The following is a 22,930-nucleotide window of genomic DNA, read 5'->3' on the forward strand; positions in this document are numbered from 1 at the left end:
TAAGTTTTTGAGTTTCCATTTTACCTTGACAGGGTAGACACTGCCATACCTACAAATAGCATTTCCAGTTTGAGAATGCCTTTTAAAAACACATTGGTTTTTCCTAGAATAGAGATGTTTGTCCATTAAGAAAATACCAACCGGGTAGCTTTCTTTACCTGTTATTTTGCCAATCAAGAATTCTGTTTTCTACATCTTCAGTTAGGCAACAATTTGGGTTACAATCATTACTGCTGTCATGAACCAAAGATTTGCTGAGCTTCTCCTATAGACACAGTGCTTTGCTAGGCAATGGGTGTGCAAAGAATATGCAGAAGTGAATTCCTGCTCTTTAAATTCCAAACCGGCTGTGAGCCCAGAATATATAAACAGAAATCGATGGAGCAATATGAGGAAGCAATTGATAATCATCCTGACACAAATGCTAAAGAATTTCAGAAAGCATAATGACCACCAAGGGTTGGCATACTCAAGGAAGACTTCCTGCAGATCAAGTTTCAGCCTGTTAAACAAATTTACATGAGAAAAACAACCCCATTAAAACGTGGGCAAAGGACATGAACAGACCCTTCTCAAAAGAAGACATACATGTGGCCAACAAGCTGATGTAAAAAAACTCAATGCATTTATCATTAGACAAATGAAAATCAAAACCACAGTGAGATACCATTTCATATCAGTCAGAATGGCTATTCTTAAAAAGTCAAAAAATAACAGATGCTGGCAAGGTTGCCAAGAAAAGGCAACACTTATACACCATTGGTGGGAGTGTGAATTATTAGTTCAATCACTATGGAAAGCAGTATGGCAATTCCTTAAAGAGCTGAAAGCAGAACTATCATGTGACCCAGCAATTCTATTTAGTGGGTATATATCCAGAAGAATATAAATCATTCTTTTTTTTTTTTTTTTTTTAAAGATGGAGTTTAATTTTTCTTTCCCAGGCTGGAGTGCAATGGTAACCTCTTGGCTCACTGTAACCTCTGCCTCCCAGGTTCAAGCAATCCTCCTGCCTTGGCCTTCTGAGTAGCTGGGATTATAGGCGCCTACTACTGTGGCTAATTTTTGTCGGAATATAAAACGTTCTACTATACAGACACATGCATGTGACTATTCATTGCAGCACTATTCACAAAAGCAAAGACATGGAATCAACATAAATGCCCATCAGTGACAGAGTGGATAAAGGAAATGTGGTACATATACACCATGGAATACCATGCAGCCATAAAAAAATGAATGAGATCATGTCTTTTGCAGGAATATGGATGGAGCTGAAAGTTATTATCCTTAGCAAACTAACATAGGAACAGGAAACCAAATACCGTATGTTCTCACTTATAAGTGGAAGCCACATAATGAGAAGTCATGAACACAAAGAAGGGAACAACAGATTCTGGGGTGTACTTGAGGGGAAGGAGGGGAGCAGAAAAAGGTAATGGGCACTGGGCTTAATACCTGGGTGATTAAATAATCTGTACAACAAACCCTTGTGTCACAGGTTTACCTGTGTAACAAACCTTCACATGTACCCCTGAACCTAAAATAAAACTTTAAAAAAATGTTTCAGTCTCCTTAAATGTGCTTGGCATGTTTCTGTTTGGGGCGTGAGATAAACAACACTGGTGGTGATGTTATGTGTGAATTTGGTGTGTGTGCCTTGGGGAAGAGGTGTTAAGGAGTAAGTTTCAGGAAGGGACCCAAGATTGGACCTCATTGTGCAATGGCAAGTTCTTACATTTATCAGATCATGTACATGTGGGTCACAGAAGATATAACCATGATGGATGGGCACCAAGAAATTTTTCAAACTATATTCTGAAGAAAACACTAGTCCAGAGAAAGGTTGAGTATATAATAGTTTCTATCATCAAGTAACTTTAAGAACTGCTGCAAATTAAATCCTCCTTTTAAAGATGCAAAGGCAAAGGTATATATAAATTTCTTAGCACACTAATTTACATCCTTAGCACACCAATTTCCCTCCCTCTCACACATTTTGAAAGCACTAGTTTATGGAGATATAGAAAGTGCCCATTGTTCAGGCTAGGAAGAGTGAATATCAATCTGCAAGCCATAGAATATGATCAAAGGCTCCTGGGAATATGGGAAACATGCACCAAGTGATATTTTAGAAAAAAAAAATCTAGTGAGATTTGGAATATGGAACAAGAAAGAAAAAGAGTGTAACCAGGAAATGACTCTAAAAACCTTATCTACCTCATTCTAGTGTGACTTACAAAAATGTTGGGAGTTGTGTTTGCTTTGTAAAATTTTTCTTTTCAGCTATGGACCACTTTCTTTAAATAAAATATTATCTCAAACCCTAAAAAAAAAGAGATGAAATAAAACTTATCTGGTTAATGGAGAAGGAGGAGGAGGGCTCCAAATAAGATAAAGAAAACTCGTCTGTAATATACAGATCCTGGGAAAGAAGCAAGGACTAAGAAAGCTTTAACTTCACCAGCGACATATGAAATAATTTTGAAGTTGCATAATGCTGAATGGTCTATAAACCATAAATGATACGGTTTGGCTCAGTGTCCCCACCCAAATCTCCTCTTGTAGCTCCCATAATTCCCGCATATTGTGGGAGGGACTAAGTGGGAAATGATCGAATCATGTGAGTGGGTCTTTCCCGTGCTACCGTGGTGATAGTGAATGTGTTTCATGAGATCTGATGGTTTTGAAAACGGGAGTTTCTCTGCACAAGCTCTCTTTTTGCTTGTTGCCATCCATGTAAGACATGACTTGCTCTTCCTTGCCTTCCGCCATGATTGTGAGGCCTCCCCAGGGTTGTGGAACTCTGAGTCCAATTAAACTCTTTCTTTTGTGAATTGCCCAGTCTCGGGTATTTCTTTATCAGCAGCATGACAGTGGACTAATGCAGGACATATGAAGTAATTTTCAAGTTGCATAATGCTGAATGGTCTATAAACCACAGAGATGTAGCCATCTAAAGTTACTGAAACAGGATGTTATGAAGCTAAAAGGAAAGCTAGGTTTCAACCCCAGTGGGACTAACCAAAACCAATATGGCACGCAACCTTTATGTATATCAGTCTCATTTTTAAATTTACCAAAAAACAGAGGGGAAAGAGTCAAGTAGCCAGGACTTAAGAAGTGTTTTCTATGACCTAGCATTGTGAAAATGACTAAACTTCCCTGGTGACAGCCCTCCAAGCCAGCTAACGTGACTCACTCTACTAATGCCATGCCCAGCAATCTTTGCTATTTCCCTCCCATTTGCCACAATGGTGTACTGAACCAGTTATTATATTTTGAACCACGTTTCTCTCTCTAGGGTGAAATCCCTATTCTTCACAGATTAAAATGGAACATGATCCACTCTAGATTTTAGTTAGTTCTTACTGTCCACTCTGGAGACTCTTTTTTTGATATTTAAAAAGTTCATTTTATTAATAATCAAGAAAACACAAATTTAAACCACAATGGGATAAAATTTCACACTCCATAAATTGGCAACAATTTTAGAGACTGGCAATATCAGACACTGGGGAGGACAGGGAACATGGTGATCTTCAAACGGAGTGGGTAGAGTGGGTAGGAGTATAAATTGATTCAATCACTTTAGAAAACAGTTTGGTGTTTCACAATACAGTTAACCATATCCATATAATATGACCTAGCAATTCTTTTGTGTGTGTGTTTAAATTATTACATTGTGTGTTAACAAATTTTAAGTGAATTGTTAATGAAGTATAGGTAGATAAATATCATATCATAGATCTCATGAGATTCTTGACTGTTTTTAAGTTATGGCTACTGTATTGGAAAATGTGTTTTCTTCTGCTTTTTTTGTATTATAGTGATTAAATAAAATGCCTTTTTAAACTTTTTTTAAATTTTATTTTTATTTCAATATTTTTGGGGGTACATGTGGTTTTTGGTTACATGCATAAATTCTTTAGTGGTAATGTCTGAGATATTGGTATACCCGTCCCCTAAGCAGTGTACACTGCACCCAATAGACATTTTACATCCCTCACACCCCTCCAACCCTTCACCCTCAAGTCCCCAAAGTCCATGATATCATTCTTATCCCTTTGCATCCTCATAGCTTAGTTCTAACATATAAGTGAGATCATGGAATACTTGGCTTCCCATTCCTAAGTTACTTCACTTAGAATAATGGCCTCCAGCTCCATCCAAATTGCTGCAAAAGACATTATTTCATTCCTTTTCATGGCTGAGTAGTATTCCATGGGGTATATCCATACCACATTTTCTTTATCTACTCATTGGTTGATGGGTATTTAGGTTGGTTCCACATCTTTGCAATTGTGAATTGTGCTGCTATAAACATGCATGTGACAGTGTCTTTTTCATACAATGACTTTTGTCCCTCTGGGTAAATACTCAGTAGTGGGATTGCTGGATCGAATGGTAGTTCTATTTTGAGCTCTTTAAGAAATCTCCATACTGTTTTTCATAATGGTTGCACTAATTTACACTCCCATCAGCAGTGTAAATGTGTTCCCTTTTCACCCCATCCACCCCAACATCTATTGTTTTTTGACTTTTTAATTATGGCCATTCTTGCAGGAGTAAGGTGGTATCTCATTGTGGTTTGAACTTGTATTTCCCTGATAATTAGTGATGCTGAGCATTTTTTCATATGTTTGTTGGCTATTTCTATATCTTCTTTTGAGAATTTTCTATTTATGTCCTTTGCCCACTTTCTGATAGGATTTTTTTTTTTTCTTGCTGATATGTTTGAGTTCTGTAGAGATTCTGGGTATTAGTCCTTGGTCAGATGCATAGTTTGCAAATATTTTCTCTCACTCTGGGGACTGTCTGCTTGCTGATTATTTCTTTTGCTGTTCAGAAGCTTTTTAGTTAATTTAGGTCCCAATTATTTATTTTTGTTTTTGTTGCATCTGCTTTTGAGGTCTTAGTCATTAATTCTTTGCCTAAGCCAATGTCTAAAAGAGTTTTTTTGATGTTATCTTCCAGAATTTTTATGGTTTCAGGTCTTACATTTAAGTGTTTGATCCATCTTGCGTTGATTTTTGTGTGAAATGAGAAATGAGGGTCCAGTTTCATTCTACTTGTGGCTTCCTGGGTTTCCCAGCACCATTCATTGAATAGGATATCCTTTCCCCAATTTATGTTTTTGTATGCTTTGTTGAAGATCAGTTTGCTGTAAATATTTGGCTTTATATCTGGGTTCTTTATTCTGTTCCATTGGTCTATGTGCCTACTTTATAGGAGTACCATGCTGTTTTGTTAATTATAGACCTGTAGTATAATTTGAAGTTGAGTAATGTCATGCCTCGAGATTTTTTTTTTTTTTTTTTTTTTGGCTTAATTTTACTTTGACTATGCAGGCTCTTTTTTTGTTCCATATGAATTTTAGGCTTTTTTTCCTAGTTCTGTGAAGAATGATGATGGTATTTTGGTGGGAATCTGTAGGCAGTATGGTCATTTTCACAATACTGATTCTACCCATCCATGAGCATGGGATATATTTCCATTTGTTTGTGTTATCTGTGAGTTCTTTCAGCGGTGTTTCATAGTTTTCTTTGTAGAGATCTTTCACCTCCTTGGTTAAGTATAATTCTAAATATTTTATCTTTTTTTTTTTTTTGGCAGCTCTTGTGAAAGGGATTGTGTTCTTGATTTGATTCTCAACTTGGTTATTGTTGTTTATACCAGTGCTACTGATTTCTGTACATTGATTTGGTATCCTGAGACTTTACTGAATTAGTTTATTGGGTTGAGGAACTTTTTGTGTGAGCTTTAAGTTTTCTAAGTAAATAATCATATTATAGAGAACAGCAACAGTCTAACTTCCTGCTTTTCTCACTTGTATGCCTTTTATTTCTTTCTCTCATCTGATTGCTCTGGCTAAAATTTCCAGTGCTATGTTGAATATAAGTGGTGAAAATGGGCATTCTTGTCTTGTTCCATTTCTCAAGGGGAATGCTTTTAACTTTTCCCCATTCAGGATGATGTTGGTTGTCGGTTTGTCATATATGGCTTTTATTACTTTAATGTAAGTCCTTTCTATGCCTATTTTGTTGAGGGTTTTTATTATAAAGGATGCTGGATTTTATCAACTGCTTTTTCTGCATCTATTGACATGATCATATTGGAGCCTCTATTTTATGGTCCTTTCCTATCTTCCTTTACTTTTCTGTTTTCCTTTCCCACCACTCCCCTATTTATAGTATACCATATATATTACATCAATTCCCTTTTTGAGGCTCTTTACACATTACCATAAGATTCTCAGAAGCAAAACATACTTCAACTCTCTGACAAGGTAATAAACATAGAAAATGATGTACATAGTATTGGTGTAGGCAGTTGGGTTTTTGTTTGTTTTTTTGGCAAGGAAAATCAAGACTGCAATGAAAGAACATTCTTATAATAAAGACCATTTCTGCAATGAAGTTTGGTTTGACTAACGCGAAATAGAGTTAGGGTATTTGCCAGGCATAACTTTGTACATAATACTTCCTTTAAGCAAATATTTAAGGTTTGTTATTGGGCATCTGTAAGGCAGAAAGAATGGCCATGATGGGGATAATTGTGCAGATGGTCTAGTTTAGCCCCCTCCAGCCCAGTGCTCATCCTGTTCCCAAAAAGACAGGCTGTAGGGGAATCTGGAGAGGAAGAAGGCACACCTTAAATTTTTAAATAGTGTGACAAAATTCTTTCTCACTTAATTTGGTTCAGGCCTACATTTCCCATTTTATTTTGCTCAAGATCTTCAAAAGAAATGCCAGATTCAGAAAAAAAAGTAAAGCTCCTACATTTGACATCAATCTAGGTAGTCCTTCCCTGTAATAATGAATTTAAAATATATACCTATATATTAGATTTATACATATTTTATGCTTCAGCTGACAGCTTCCATGTGAGAAGTTTGAGTTCAGAAAGAATGTAATCTATTTTACTTGGATCAGAAAATCCTTAACATTATAAAACAGACTTATTAATGGTCTGAAAACAATTATAAAAAACGTTCTTGCAGGTAGGTGGAAGAATATTTAGAGAGATTTAGGCTAGTGAAAACAAGTGATTAAAAAACATTTTGCTTCCCTCTGTAAGTGAAGCATTCACTACTTAAACCAATCCATCACTATGCAGAAAAAAATTGGCAGTTTATTAAAATTCTTCATATTTAGTAAAAGTCACTCTTTGGGCTTTTTAAAATTTGAAAACACAGATATATGCATATGTGTGCATTTTAATTTTTCTTTTATTTTGTAAATAGCAACAATTTAATGATGCTGCTAAACTCTATGTACATTATGCTTTCTACTGAGAATAAATTTGATTTCATTAAAGAAATATTAGAGGTCAATCCTACTAGAACCAAATTTTTTGTTTAACAAAAAACGTCAAGCCACGATGTATCAAATAATTTCATGTGATACCCAATACAACAAAATTCAAGAACACAAAAGAATCTGAATAGCCTCATGACATTCTTTAATGGGATTTGACCAGCATTTTTTGTCTATTTAAATCCCAGCAAAATATATTCATCAGAGAACCTCTTATTTTTTCACTTAATCTCTGCATTTAACAGCAAAATAAAGAAACACAAACATCATCAAAAGCTGTATCACTTACCATAAATGCCTGTTGAGATGCAGGGAAATGCCTGTGAATAAACCACAAAAATAACAATAAATATTAAAGAAACAAATCTACTCAACATCATCTATCTCAACATCTATTTTGCTTGATAATGGGATGCCCTCTACTTACATATTCAGAGCTAGGAGTTGGAGTAGGGGACACTGGAAATGGGGATATTTGATTAGCTAGTAACTGTTCCCTATCAGCAGTTATATCAGCTCACAAGAACCAACTGCTAAGTTTTCAGGAATCTTGTGAAGCAACTGTTAAACAGCTATTATTAAGAAATTAAATTATATAAACCTACAATGAAATAAATGATATCAAAACACAGATAACCAATAGTCAGAACTCATCCCTTTCTAATTACTTTGCACATCTGACTATTACCTATGCTCTTGAGATTACGTATGTCTGTCGTATGTGTACAGTGAAATACTACACAAGTCTCTCTTCCCACCTCCATGGTACATGATGTCACATCAGTTGCTTAAAATCTGAAAACATCAATTTACATTCATGACCCATATTGTGAGACAGTTAAAATCACAGACTGGCTATGGATAAACATTTTAGGTAAAATTCAACAAAAGCATTCTGTGAAAATCAATCAACTATTTAGAATGTATAATAAAGAGTATTACATATATTATTATTATAATATGTAAATTGTGTGCTACATGTTCTTTATGTCAGTAAAATTTAAAAGAAGCTTATATAAAACATACCCCTTTTTTGACAGCCAGTCTTTAAACATTTTCCAGCACACTACTGCTTATGCCATATTTTGCTTTGCAGTGTTTAAAGAATTTGATTGAAAAAAATGAATTGACAAACGTAAATGTACATTTCACTCTAAATTAGGTTTTCTAGCTATAGAAAGTGGTCTGGGTGTGGCAACTTACTCTGCCAATGGATTTCTGTGTAAATTCAACCAAATTGTTTTACTCTTTCTGGTCTGTATTTTTCAACTGTAAAATGGAGATAATGCCCACCATACAGAAATGTCTTCTGGACTGTCGGTGGGAATGTAAATTAGTACAACCTCTACAGAAAACAGTATGGAGATTTCTCAAAGAACTAAAGATAGAACTACCATTCCATCCAACAATCTCACTGCTCAGTATCTACTCAAAGGAAAAGAAATTATTATTTTTTTAAAAACCTCTATTCCTACATTTATCACAGTGCTATTCACAATAGTAACAATATGGAGGCAACCTAAGGTCCATCAGTGGAGAACTGGATAAAGAAAAAGATGGTAGATGGACTACTACTCAGCCACAAAAAAGAATAAAATCATGTGTTTTGTAGCAATATAGATGGAACTAGAGACCATTACTTTAAGTGAAACAACTCAGTCACAGAAAGACAAATACCGCATGTTCTCATTTTTAGTGGGAGCTAAGAAATGAATACACACGGACATAGAGAGTGGAATAATGCATTGAAGACTCAGAAAGGTGGAAGGGGGCAAGGGGTGAGAAACTACCTGAAGGGTACAGTGTATGTACACTGTTAGAGTGATGGTTACACTAAAAGCCTAGTTTTCACCATTACACAGTATATTCATGTAACAAAAGTACACTTGTACCCCCTAAATCTATAAAACAAAAAGTGAAAAAAAGAAATGTGCTGTTGGAATTAATGACAGAATTTTTTTTTAAGTTACTGGCACTATGATAGAATCTAAAAACTGCAGCTGCTATGGACCATAATAACTAACATTACTATTGAGGTCAATAATAATAAAATATCTAAGTCCTTTTTGTTCATATCTTTTGGCTAAATGTATACTGCCTTTTATTTCTATTAACGCTATTACATAGCCTAAGTTTGTTTATTCCCAACTGTATGTCTGTAAAACGATATATGCTTTTTTCTGTTCCTGTGGAAGCCTTTACTATTAATAGTAAATTCTACTGTTTATAAAGAGAAAGTAGAACAGTTTCTGGAACATAGTAGCTGCTCTTTTTAAATTAAATTTATGAGTCAATGCTTTGATTCCGAGGGTTCTTGAGGTGCCAATAACATCTGAAGAATGTTCTTGACTGACTTAATCATTCAGTGATACAGATCATGAAGCAACAGTGTAACGCAAAGTCTCTTTACGGGCATTCACCAAGACTACCAATAGGCATTACTCTGAAAATCAACTGCAAGCTTACTGTATATTTGTTACGATTAGAAAGGACTCAGAGTTCAGGAATAGTCTACTTAAAAATTCAAATTAGAGACGATTAAGAGTCATCCCTATATTTGTGCCATGCCAGCCATGTTCCATTGTACCTTTTAAGTGGGATAAAAGTGAGTTTACAGCTTGAGCCCCGGGAATTCCATGGGAGCAAACTAAACATGTGAGCATCATATATCTCATGTCTGGAGAGAAAAAGAAATGTTTGAGAACTGCTGTATTGAGCCATCAAGGTGTAGGGAAGGTAAGATTTTACCTCTACCTTCTTAGAGTTTTTCAGTTGTGGCTGATAATTAAATTGACACAAGACAGATTAACAGGAAAAAAAAAACATACACATTTATTTAATTCAAGTTTTATGTGGCATTGGAGGCTTCGTAAGAAAATGATGACTCAAAGATGCAGTTAAACACTTACATACTAAATTGGGCAAAGAGTAGTAGATTATGAAGATGTGACAAGGTAAAGGGGCTTGGGCTAGGGTAGTTAATTGGGTGAAGTAAGAAGAAAGACAAGAGTTAGTTTAACAAGGTGTATTTGGACAGATTTCCAGTGGCCTCAACTTCCCATCCTTGATGATAAGAATTACACTTTTCTGCTCGTACAGGGAGGATATCTTTCACGTGGAAATTTTTATCTCCTCCTTTTAAAAAGGACTGCAAGAGTGTTCTTTGGCACCTGCCCTTTTTTTAAGTGCCTTTGACTCAAAATAGTCAATGTGCCAGAGGGGCATATTTTGGGTTGTATATTCTGAACTCTTTCAAAGGGAAAGTCAGAAGATAGCAAAATGCTTTCAACAAGATGACCCACTTTAACTCACATCTTGGTGTCCTTCCAGTTTATAATGTGGGGCAGTTTACTGAACTACTCTGAGTGCTGTTTTTTTCTTTAGTAAATGGAAACTCTGAGGCCTGCCTCAAAGGGTTTGTAGGAGGAGTAAGAGAAATAAAGAACATGAGCATTGTGTCTGAGAAGTAGTAATACCTTGATTAGTGATGACTCCTGGCGTGGAAGCTGTGATGTCCACCAGGTTCTGTTGCTCCAGAGCAGGGCTTCACAACCTCAGCTCTATTGATATTTTGGACCAGATAATTCTTTGTTATTGGAGGCTATGTGCATTATGGGAAGTTTAGCAGCACCCCTGGATGCTACCAGCTAGATATCAGTAGCATCTCTCCAGTTGTGTTCATCAGAAATATTTCTAGACATTGTCAAATGCCCCCAGGGGAAAAAAATCATCTCTGGTTGAGAATCACTGACCTGGAATCTAGGACCTAGAACCCAGCAGACAGCCTTCAACTATCAACCTTTTCAAGGACTGCCTCAGCTATAAAAAGCCACCTCACCCAGAATCATGTCCCTGCCCAGGACAGTTCACACCAACAACTGATCAACGAAGTGGTACAAGGCCTGGCCACCTTGGCTCATCAGTACAACACTGAAGGGTCCTTCTAGTTTCAGAGTTCCTTACTCAGTCAGTAGAGTCCATCACTGGACCTACATCCAGCTCACCTTCTCCCTCAGTCCACTGCTGCTTCCTCTCTCTCTTTCCCAGGTATTGATTTAAGGGCACTCCTTAATAAACATCTAGCATCCTAAACTCTCTCTTAGAGTCTGTTTCCTGGGAACTGATCTGGGCTAACTCCCTTTTGCTTCCCTCTTAGATCCAGCTATGTGTATCTTTCTTCCATCAGATCTAGCAGAAGAAAAACATACTGCGCAGTTAGTGACAAGTTTCATTTGCCTTAGCTCTTAGTTCTATCTTGGAATCAATCATGCAACTTAGTAATTGAGTCTGAATGTATCAACTGCCTTGTCTGTTTTAACAAGGATAAATAGTTTCATCTGGAAATGACATAGTTGCCTTGAATGTGAAAGCAAATGGTAGGGTAATGGAGGATGACTTTGGTAATATTATTGCATTAATTCAAACAAAAAGGCAATGGTATAGCAGAGATGGAAATAGAGTATTATGGGAAAAAATTCATTTGATGTAAAATAACTTCGCACAGAATTCATCGAAACTAAGCCTACTCCATTAATCATTTTTTATTACTCAAGAGAGAGAGACAGACAGACAGAGACAGGGAGAGAGAGATTGAGAAAGAGCAAGTGAACAAGCAAACTAATGACTTTTGCACACATAATCTGTGTTCTTTGCCATAATAAACTTCTGATGGGGCCATCAGAAGTGAGTAGCATGAGATTTCTTTATTTCAAAGCTGCATTTAATATAACCACCTTCCATGTACATACTATCTCATGGAGGAATGATAAATTGTACCAAAACCCATGCCAGGTGTGCACATAACTCAGCAATCACCTCTAGAATTTGGAGAATGACATTAGCAACCCCATTTGTGAGGCTCCAGATTCTCCTTCCAGCAAACTTCAGGAGCAATATGTCTCCGTGCTAATCAGGCCTGAGCACCCAGCCATCAGAAATTCTAGGGAGACAAAAATAAAATCATCTGAGGCCGAGGCAGACAAATCGTTTTAGAGCAGGAGTTAGAGACCAGCCTGGGCAACATGGTGAAACCCTGCCTCTACTAAAAATATAAAAAATTAGCCAGGCATGGTGGCACATGCCTGTAGTCCAGGCTACTCAGGAGGCTGAGGTGGCAGAATCACCTGAGCCCAGGATGCTGAGGCTGCAGTGAGCCATGATTGCACCACTACACTCCAGCCTGGGCCACAGGAGTGAGACCCTGTCTTAAAAGAAAAATGACTTAGAGTGGAGAATTCTTTCTCATATGAAATTATAGATTGGGTCACCAAGTGGGAAATACTTTTATAGCCCAACATGTTGGCATCAAGCAGAGTTGAAAAAAACATTGAAATCCTTAAAGCTGTAGACTCTGTCCCAGTCCCTTGAAAGTCTGTCTTCATTTCCTCCCTTTCTGTCTAAGTAATTTAAGGGTAAGGAAGGAAACGCTCCTCAGCCTTCTCTCTCTTGACCCTAACAGTGTCTCCAAACATACACAACAAACCCTAAGCCATCATCCCTACCACTTGCTTTTCTCTGAGCCTTGATTCTCAGTTTAAGCATTTCTGCAAATGGGAATTTCTTTCTCTCTTACTTATCCATTGTCATCCCATCCACTCTTACACAGCAGTCTTACAGTCTGGGTAGAAAGGACTCCACCTTCAACTCCATGGGAAGGGGCCGACGGACCTAAATAAGCAGCACACCTTCCTCTCCATAGCCACAAGAATAGAAAGACGAAGAGTTTATTGACCACCATTGACCTGTTGGTGTAAATTAACTGTAAAGTACTCTTAACCTCTGGAATTTTTCAATTGCTTAGCCAACACATTCCTTACTGTTTAGTCAGTTTTAGTTAGATTTCCCATTATTTGCAAGCAAAATCATGCTACCAGATATACCTTCCATTTAAGTGTTTTTAATTATATATCACATTTCACTGACTCAGGCAAGCTGTCAATTGTAAGAAACACCATTATTTTGTGTTACTTTGTGGACCACTAAGAAGAGAAAGCGCCATCAGTTAAAACATAACGCAAGCTTTCTTACCATTTAGGATTTTCATTGCATACTTATTGAGGTTCCTATTGTTGATTTATATAGATAATTTTTAAGTACACCTTCCTCTAGAGCATGGATAAAAAGGAGATAAATTGGTTGTTTCCTAAAACTTCCTCACATTCAGGATCCGGTACTTATGAATCACTTTTCAACTCAGAGTCATAGATAGGAGTTTTCCATAGTTTTATCCTCATAGCCTCAAGAATGATGGTGTTGCTTCAGTCCTTAATGAGTGAGCCACTGTTGGCTCTGCACTTTTCTTCCAAACCACTAACACCTTCTCTGAAAGTTTTGTGGGTAGCTCTTTATTTTTTCATGCCAGAGCTGTCAACAAAGGGTTTCAGACAACAGCCAGGACACATACCTCCTTCTCAGGTACCCCCTAATTGGTTGGTTAGCTGAAAGTCAAGGGGTTGCAGTTGTCCAGCCAATCCTCCAGAAATGACAACCAAATGTGCATGTGTACAGGAAGAGAAACTTCATCACAACCATGTGTGATTGTAAAACACCCCAAGTATAAGAGTTATCCTAGTTTCAAATAAATTAGAATATGAGGACATGTGCATCTTAGAAACAATGAAATTCAGAATATCATTCTTTTCCTTCTTTTTCTTTTCTCAGAGACAGGGTCTCATGCTGTTGCCCAGGCTGGAGTACAGTGGTGCAATCCTAGCATACTGCAGCCTCAAAGTCTAGCGCTCAAGCCATCCTCCCTCCTCAGCCTCCTAAGTAGCTGGGACTACAGGCATTCACCACCATATCTGGTTAATTTGTTTTTATTTTTTGTAGAGATGAGGTCTCACTATGTTTCCAAGGCTAGAGTCAAACTCCTGGGTTCAACTGATCCTCCTGCCTTGGCCTCCCAAAGTGCCAGGATTCCAGGCATGAGCCACTGTTCTTGGCTCTACTCTTTTCTTTACATGTTGGTTATCAGCATAGTGGTTTGTGCCATCATGCCCTTAATTGGGATGCGGTATACTTCAGTACTTTCAAACCATGGTATGCCTAACTCTAGGAGTATGAAAGATATTTTGAGGTGGTAAACAGATAGCCATTACCCATTTAAACGTGATATTTATATTTTTCCCAAGTCTTCATCCCTTCTTCTATACATACCCTTTACCATATAATTTTGCACTTCCTCTGCAATAGGCTGAATGTTTGTGTCCCCTACAAGATTCATGCGATGAAGCTCTGGTCCCACTGTGATGGTGCTTGGAGGTGGGGCCTTTGGGAGGTGATTAGGTCATGAGGGTCGAGACCTCATGAGTGGGATTAGTGCCACTAGAGGACATTAGAGGCCAGAGAGCTACCTAGCTCTTCTTTCCACCACGTCAGAATATAAGGATAAGTTGGCTGTCTGCAACTTGAGCCCTGAAAGAGGGCCCTCACCATAACCTGACTATGCTGGCACCCTGATCTTAGATTCCCAGCCTCCAGAACTGCAAGAAATAACTATTTGTTGTTCAATCACAGTCTATAGTAATTTGTTATGCATCCTGAACCAAGTAAGACACTCCACGAGGGGAGTTGTATGAATGCAATGTTGTGTCCATCCCCTAAATCCATACACTGAAACCTAATTCACAATATGATGGCATTAGGAGGTGGAGCCTTGGGAGGTAATTAGGGGATGAGTGAATGGGATCAGTGCCCTTAGAAGAAGAAACATGAGGGCGAGGATCTCTTTCTCCACCATTTGAGGCCACAGAAAAGAGGACAGCAGTCTACACACCAAGAAAAGAGCTATTGGCAGACACCAAACCTGCTAGCACCTTGATCTTAGACTTCCCAGCCTCCAGAACTGTGAGAAATATAAGTTGTTGAAGCCACTCAGACTATGGTATTTGTTATAGCAGCCTGAGCTGACTAAGACAGAGGGGATACATTTTTCTTCATCCCACTGATGATAGACTTGAGCATGTGACTTGATTTGGCCAATGGGATAATAATGGACATGACATTTAGGTGTAAATCTTTACATTCCTGTCTTTGGAGGAGAACACTGAGAAGACTATATCATGAGAACATGCCTCATGTAGCTACTGGTCCAGGGAGGCTGAGAGACAAGTGGAATAGATGTAGTAAACCCAGCCTTCGATCAGCTGTGCGCCAGCCAACCCATAGCCATGTAAGCAAGAAATGCTTACTATTGCACATTACTGAGTTTTTGAGTGGCTGGTTATATAGCATTACTGTAGCAATGACAATGATATAAATGTGCTAAAACTATAAGTTATTATAATCTATTATAATAAGTGATACTTGTTTTCCACCTATGATAATGATACAAAGTTTCCTTTGAAAATAAAATTGCTTAAAGAGTCAATTAGAATATTAGGTAAACCAGAAGATGGAATGTAAATGACCAAAGTTTGGAAAATACTGATGCAGGAATTAAAGATTTGACATGGAAAGCACGAGCACATGGAGTTGGCGGCTAGCCTAGATAGCATAGTAAGACCCCCATCTCTGCAAAAACTTTAAAAAATTAACCAGGCTTAGTGATGCATCCCTATAGTCCCAGATACTTGAAAGGCTGAGGTGGGAAAACGTTAATAGTTTCAGTTTGAGGCTGAAGTGAGCTGTGATAGTGCCACTGCATTTCAGCCTGGGCAACAGAGTGCCATCCCATCTCTTAAAAAAACACAAGGGTGCGGTGGCTCATGCCTGTAATCCCAGCACTTTGGGAGGCTGAGGCAGGTGGATTGCTTTAACCCAGAAGTTAGAGACCAGCCTGGCCAGCATAGTGAGACCTTGTTTCTACAAAACATACACAAATTAACCAGGTGTGTTGGCATGCACCTGTAGTCCCAGCTATTCTGGAGACTGAGGTGAGAGGATCACCTGAGCCCAGGGAGATTGAGGCTGCAGTGAGCCATAATCCTGCCACTGCACTCCAACGTGGGTGACAGAGTGAGACCCTGTCTCAAAACCAAACCAAAACAAAAAGAATGTGGGTTGCCAGGTTGCATGTTACAGCATGGAAAAGCATGGGAAAAGTGGGGCCAAGCATGACATGGAAAGCACTCACAGCTGGGAGCTGTGTTTTATCCCCTTTCGGAGCCAATGTTATATCCCCTCAGCACCTCTGTATCCCCATCTGTAAAAGGAGCAGAGCTGGCTACATGGCTTATTTGGCTATTAAATTCTGGGATGCTATGAAACAGCCTCTTATTCTTCTCTATAGCTCAAGATAAAGGTGATAGAGAGACAGGCAATTTTATAGTATCCTGAATGCCTCACAGTGTTTGGACATGGGAGGCAGCAGCATTGCAGCAATAATAGTTGTCATTTCTTGAATTACTGAAATGTGCTGAGTACTGGGCTCAGAGCTCTATGTGCATTATCTGATTCATTCCCACGAACAAGCCTGTGATCAAAACCAGATTGCCCGCTTTTTATAAACATGGAGAGGAGAGAAGCTAAGAAAGAAAACTCGTCCAAGGTCACAGAAAGGAATACTACAGGATTTCTTTATCTCGTAGAAAGAGTAATTGATTCTATTTTTTAATTATACAAATAATACATAAATACAAGGCTCAAAATAAGACATTCTCTTACAGCCACATGCTTCCTCTCCTCTAATTCACTGAGAACACCCTCCTTGAGGCCTTCACTGCCAAGAGTAGAGTGAGAATCCTTCTGCTGCATTCATTTACATTTTTTAAGACTAAATAGTGTCATGTCCTCTTCCTCATCTCAACCCTGTAATCACCTCCCATCGTACTTTAATAAAATTCAAAGTCACAACCATGACCTCCAATCCTTGCTTCCTTAGCCCCTCCCTTCCACTTTTCCCCTGCTCTTGAGTTCCAGCCACATTGGTCTCCTTTTGTTCTTCAAATGCACAAAGCATGATTCTGCTCTGGGGCCGCTGGCCTTGCTGTCACCTCTGTCTTGCACACTCCATTTCCCAAATACTCCCTGGTTTTCTCCCTTGTTCCTTTTAGATCTTTGATCAAATGTCACCTCCTCAAAGAGGTCTTCCTAGCCTCCAGCTAAATTACTCTCTATTGCTTAGCCTGCTTTGTATCTCTTGACAACTGCCATCACCACCTGACACACAGTTGTTTGCTTGTTCACTGTCTCCCCAACTTCAATTCCTTCCTTCCTGAGATGCAAACTCCCAGGAAGACCTTTGCTTTGTTTGTTGCTGTATCACCTGCACCTAGAACAGTGTCTGGAACTCAATAAATATCTGTTGAGTGGATAAATGAATAAATGATTAAGCTATAAGATCTATACAAGCATAGCCATATTTTTCTTCTACACAAATTGGAGCTTACATTGGTTTTTATGTTCTGGAACTCGCCTTTTTTCATGTAGAAGGTTTTAGGAGATCATTCAATGTCAGTGTATATTGATCTATCTCATATGTTTCTAATAGCACATTCTAGTCTATGGCATGATTATACTATGTTTATTTAACTACTGCCACATCGATGAATATGTAGGCTGTGTGTAAATTTTGCTGTAACATGCAACCTGGCAACCCACATTCTTTTTGTTTTGGTTTGGTTTTGAGACAGGGTCTCACTCTGTCACCCACGTTGGGGTGCAGTGGTAGGATTATGGCTCACTGCAGCCTCAATCTCCCTGGGCTCAGGTGATCCTCTCACCTCAGCCTCTGGAATAGCTGGGACTACAGGTGCATGCCAACACACCTGGTTAATTTGTGTATGTTTTGTAGAAACAAGGTCTCACTATGCTGGCCAGGCTGGTCTCTAACTTCTGGGTTAAAGCAATCCACCTGCCTCAGCCTCCCAAAGTGCTGGGATTACAGGCATGAGCCACTGCACCCTTGTGTTTTTTTAAGAGATGGGATGGCACTCTATTGCTTAGGCTGAAATGCAGTGGCACTATCACAGCTCACTTCAGCCTCAAACTGAAACTATTAAACGTTTTCCCACCTCAGCCTTCAAGTAGCTGGGACTATAGGGATGCACCACTAAGCCTGGTTAATTTTTTAAAGTTTTTGCAGAGATGAGGGTCTCATTATCTATCTAGGCTAGCTTCCAATTCCTAGCCTCAAGTAATCCTCCTGCCTTGGCCTGCCAAAGTGCTAGGATTCCAGGCATGAACCACCATATCTAGCCTTACAACCAACATTCTAGATGTTTCTACCTAATGTATTCTGGTAGGATCTATTCCCAGAAATAAAATTAACCCACTTAACCATTAGGTTAAAGAAAAAGAACATTTAAAATTTAAAAAATACTACCAAATTGCTCCTCTTAAAGTTTTCTTTCAATATAAAATCTTTTTAATTGTGGAGAATAGTCAATAATTCAGTGTGGTAAAAGGATGCCATCTCCTTCAAAAACTGCATTCAAAAGTGCAAACACTATTACAGTGCCCATCTCACCCACAAGGCTAACTGACCCAAAGGCCAAGGTTATTTGTAGGAGACTGTGAATGAGATCACATAGAAATGGCCAGTGAAGTGTTTGGAGTGCACTGTGTGAGCTCACCGAGGCACTATAATTATAAGTAATAACTTGGTTTCTTTTCGTTTTCTTCGTTATACCTTTGAAAGAGCTGTCATAAAGTCATTTATTGCCAGCTGCTTTCATGTTTATAACCATTCGACTCCATGCAGTATAAAACAAACTATTACATGGCCTTGAATAGTAGCAGCCCTCTTTCAAACTTTTTATTTTCCGAGAAGACAGCTGGATTAGTTTCACCATGAATTTATTAGGATGCAAAATATTGGCACTAGCAAATGGAAGAACTTGATTTTTGCCTGAGCTTGCTTGTGTGACTTGTAGGAATGTTTTACTGTAAATTATACATATGTGAAAAGGAGAACAGGTCTCCATAAACCTGCTGAACCCAAGAGAATGTGCATTCTGTTCTAAAACGTTTACATCTATAAACTCCCTTTATATAGAAGCAAAGGGAAGAAACAAAGATTAAAAACAAAATAAAACAAAATCCCTGCTCATATTAACAGCAAATCACTTGTGCAATATGAAAGCTTCTACCGGAACAAAATGTTCCCCAAATGGTGACCCTTCAATGACCTTAATCACCTCTAATTTTGTAAGTATCCCCTCTCCATCTTCCTTGTAATTAAGGAACACGTATCAGGCACATTCTGCATACCTGGCACTAAGAGGCGGGAAGTGCAGGGGGATGCCCTTAGGTGACTTTGCTGGTGCAGAGCCCGAGGAAAATTGACATAAGAGGCAATCTTTTCAAATCCCCTGAGAAGTAAATTACCCACTCAAGACTGAAAAGCCCACAGATCATGGCTATTGCCAGGCCTAACTGACCCTGATAGGGGGGCCTCCTGGGCTGAAGAAGGGGTTTAAATGACAAGGAGAAGCCTCATGCGCACAGGAATTGGGCACAAGAGCACAGGGCTGATTGCAGGAGCTCTGGAGGACAGATGCATCTGGGAGCATTCCTCGGCATAGCTCTAAGGGACACAGTTGGTGCCTCATCCTTCTCCAAGCCCATGCACCCCTGTCCATGATCTGCCCCCCTCACAGTGACTGCCAGAGGACTGCCCCCTGGAAACTGGAGCTGACTTTTACAGTGCACACAGAGCTTGGGAATCAAATGCTCCTCAGGGGCAGTGCTTTACCAATGACTGATGGGCAAGGAATGGGAGGGTGCAAATTCCTTGCCCTTGCTTTGGTGGGAACAATGTTGAAGGGTGACCTTCACTGTCTGCAGAGCAACCCCGTGGCCTTGGGCAATCACCTGGGATTTGCCCCAATACCCACTCTTCCTTTCACTCTTGCTTCTTCACATCTCACCTGTTGTGTTTCCTGGGACCACTTCATCATAAATCTCTTTCCCCCAAATCCTTATCTCAAAGAGTCTGCTTCTGAGGAAACCAACCTAAGACATTTGATATTGTTATTTCCCTCGGTGTGGCTGGCAGTAGAGCTTTTAAAGTGAAATAAACCTATAGGGTTATTTTGGCAGAACCTCAGAGGAAACAGAGCACTTGGTCGTAACCAGATAGTTTTAGTAAGAAGGAGAAGGAAAAGCAGGTAAATCTTCATAAAGCCACAAGAAGGAAGAAAGGCTCCCCTGAGACCTGGCTTAAAACCCAGGAGGGGCTGCCAAGGACAAACAGCAGGGAAAAGATTCAGCGAGTGGCCCCTTAAGAAGGCAGTGTTCCTTGGGACTCTGTCTCTCATGTGTCCAGTGCCTCTGAAGGGTTTTTAAACAAATCCAAGTGGATGTTATTATGGATTCTTGGTTTTGAGTCAATCCCTGGTTTTCTTAATAAGTTGTACCTTCCAATATCTCTTAATTAGAAAGTTGAAGGTCTGACTTCCAGGAGAAGCATTTAAGAAAATACATTCACAACAACCAACCAATCACAAAGCAACAAACACAGACGGTCTCAGAGAGAAGTAGTTCCCAACCCTTAACAGGCTCAGGTGGTGAGGTTCTAAAGAACCTAGGGGCCAGGTGCTATGGATAGAGCCATCAGCCATTTCTCACCTAACTTGGCCTCAAATCTTCCTCCAGGACTCACTGACAGGCTGCTAATAAACTGAACAGTTGTTAGAGGGGAGAGAGAATACACATTCAACAATATTTACTGGAAGATCATAGAAATGGACAGAATACCCAGGAGCTCCAGCAATCAGGCTCTTCCCCTCTTAAAGCTTAACAAGTAGGAAGAAAGATACCACCTTGTCAATTCTACAGCTTCCAGGATGATTTCACACGGGCTTCACTGTCTTTCATAATAACTAAGTAAGACTGACAGAAGGCATTATTATTATTCTTATCCCCAGACTGGGTGAGTAACCTCCCCAGAGTCATACAGTGGTTAAGGAGAAAAGCTCAGACAGAAGCCCCGATCCTGTGACTCAGAATTCTAAGCACTTTCCACTGCAGAACAGAGTCAGTGAGATCAAGGGAAGAAGGGAAAGAGAATCCATCTTGAGCATCCTCGGTCCTTGAGAAAGAACTGGTTAGAGACGAGAATTCTTTTTCAGCATCCACACTGTGAAAACCCTTCTACGAGCCACCTACCAGATCTTAACGGCCTTAAACATGTCCTCGAACTGAAGATTTAGTGTGACTTTCTCCCAAAAAAGAGAAGAAAACTATCCTCCGCGTTATAGTGTTTCTCAAACTTTAGCTGTATCAGAATCACCTGGAGGGCCCAACGACCAGTCTCCCATCCAGTAGGTCTGCGGTAGAGCCCAAGAATTTGCATTTTAACAACCTCCCAGTTGATATTGCTGTTGCTGGCTCCCAGGACCACACTTTTATTTTCTTTTTTTTTTTTTCTCTTTTCTTCAGACAGGGTTTCACTCTGTCACCCGGGCTGGAGGACAAGGGTGCGATCATGCACCACTGCAACTTACACTGCTGGGGCTCAGGTGATTCTCCCACCTCAGCCTCTCCAGTAGTTGGGAACTATAGGCACAAGCCGGCTCACCCACCTAATATTTATTATTATTATTATTCATAGGGATGAGGTCTTGCTGTGTCGTCCAGGTTGGTCTCAAACTCCTGAGCTCAAGCAATCCTACTGCCTTGGCCTTCCAAAGTGCTGGGATTACAGGCGTGAGCTCCCCATATTTGGCCCAGGACCATGCTTTGTGAACCATTACTCTATCAATTTCTAATCAAAGCTTTTTTTTCCCTTTATTTTTTTGTCCAGCTGCACCAGATAATTGTAGCCCAGACTGCATCCCTCTCATATCCAGCACAATCTCTCTTCCCTGGGATGAGCTAAGGTTCTTTTCTGTGTTTACTAATCTGTCGCAGAACCACATAATTGGAGAAGGAGCAGATTGCTAGTTTACCAACACATATGCAGATTTTATGCCTGCAGATTTTTGACACCTCCGTTTTATCCCTTAAAATGTCATCATGTTCTCTCTACAAATTGGGCAATTCCATTTCATCCCCTGCATGATTTCATGGTGTGAACTTGAAAACATTACATAAATGAAGAGATGGGTTCCCATATGAATATGGCCACTTTTTCTTTTTTTTTTTTTTTTTGAGATGGAGTCTCGCTCTGTTGCCCAGGCTGGAGTGCAGTGGCACGCGATCTCAGCTCACTGCAACCTCCGCCTCCTGGGTGCACACCATTCTCCTGCCTCAGTCTCACGAGTAGCTAGGACTACAGGTGCCCGTCACCATGTCTGGCTAATTTTTTTTGTATTTTTAGTAGAGATGGGGTTTCACCGTGTTAGCCAGGATGGTCTCAACCTCCTGACCTCATGATCTGTCCGCCTCGGCCTCCCAAAGTGCTAGGATTACAGGCGTGAGCCACCTGGCCCAGCCAATACAGCCCCTTTTTAAACTAATTACATGTGTAAACACCTGACTCCATATCATATTTATGAAAGTCAGGTGAGACCCTCTTGGCAGCTGCTGGGGGCCTAAACTCTAGAATGGTTTATGAAGAATGAGGGCTTTAAACAAATGAACTGTGATTATGCAGCTTGATTCAATATGTAAAGGTAATAAATTCTTCTTTCCTTAGTCACAAAGGAAGACATTAGTCAAGGCTAATGCACACTTTATATTTAACAAGGGAATTAATTAGGGGATAATAACCAAAAATGGGGTGTCTA

General features: G+C 39.4%; 1 protein-coding gene across 5 annotated transcripts in view; it reads right to left on the reverse strand.

Moving 5' to 3' along the window:
• MACROD2 (mono-ADP ribosylhydrolase 2) overlaps nt 1–22,930 on the reverse strand; it is a 2,109,916-nt gene that overhangs the window by 643,523 nt on the left and 1,443,463 nt on the right. For all 5 annotated transcript variants that reach the window (XM_065522745.2, XM_045364082.2, XM_005568324.4 and 2 more), the window contains one exon: nt 7,609–7,639. In XM_065522745.2, coding sequence (XP_065378817.1) covers nt 7,609–7,639 — 31 coding nt within the window. The remainder of the gene's footprint in view (nt 1–7,608; nt 7,640–22,930) is intronic.

Source organism: Macaca fascicularis, chromosome 10 (assembly GCF_037993035.2).
Source record: "Macaca fascicularis isolate 582-1 chromosome 10, T2T-MFA8v1.1".
Classification (NCBI taxonomy): Eukaryota; Metazoa; Chordata; class Mammalia; order Primates; family Cercopithecidae; genus Macaca; species Macaca fascicularis.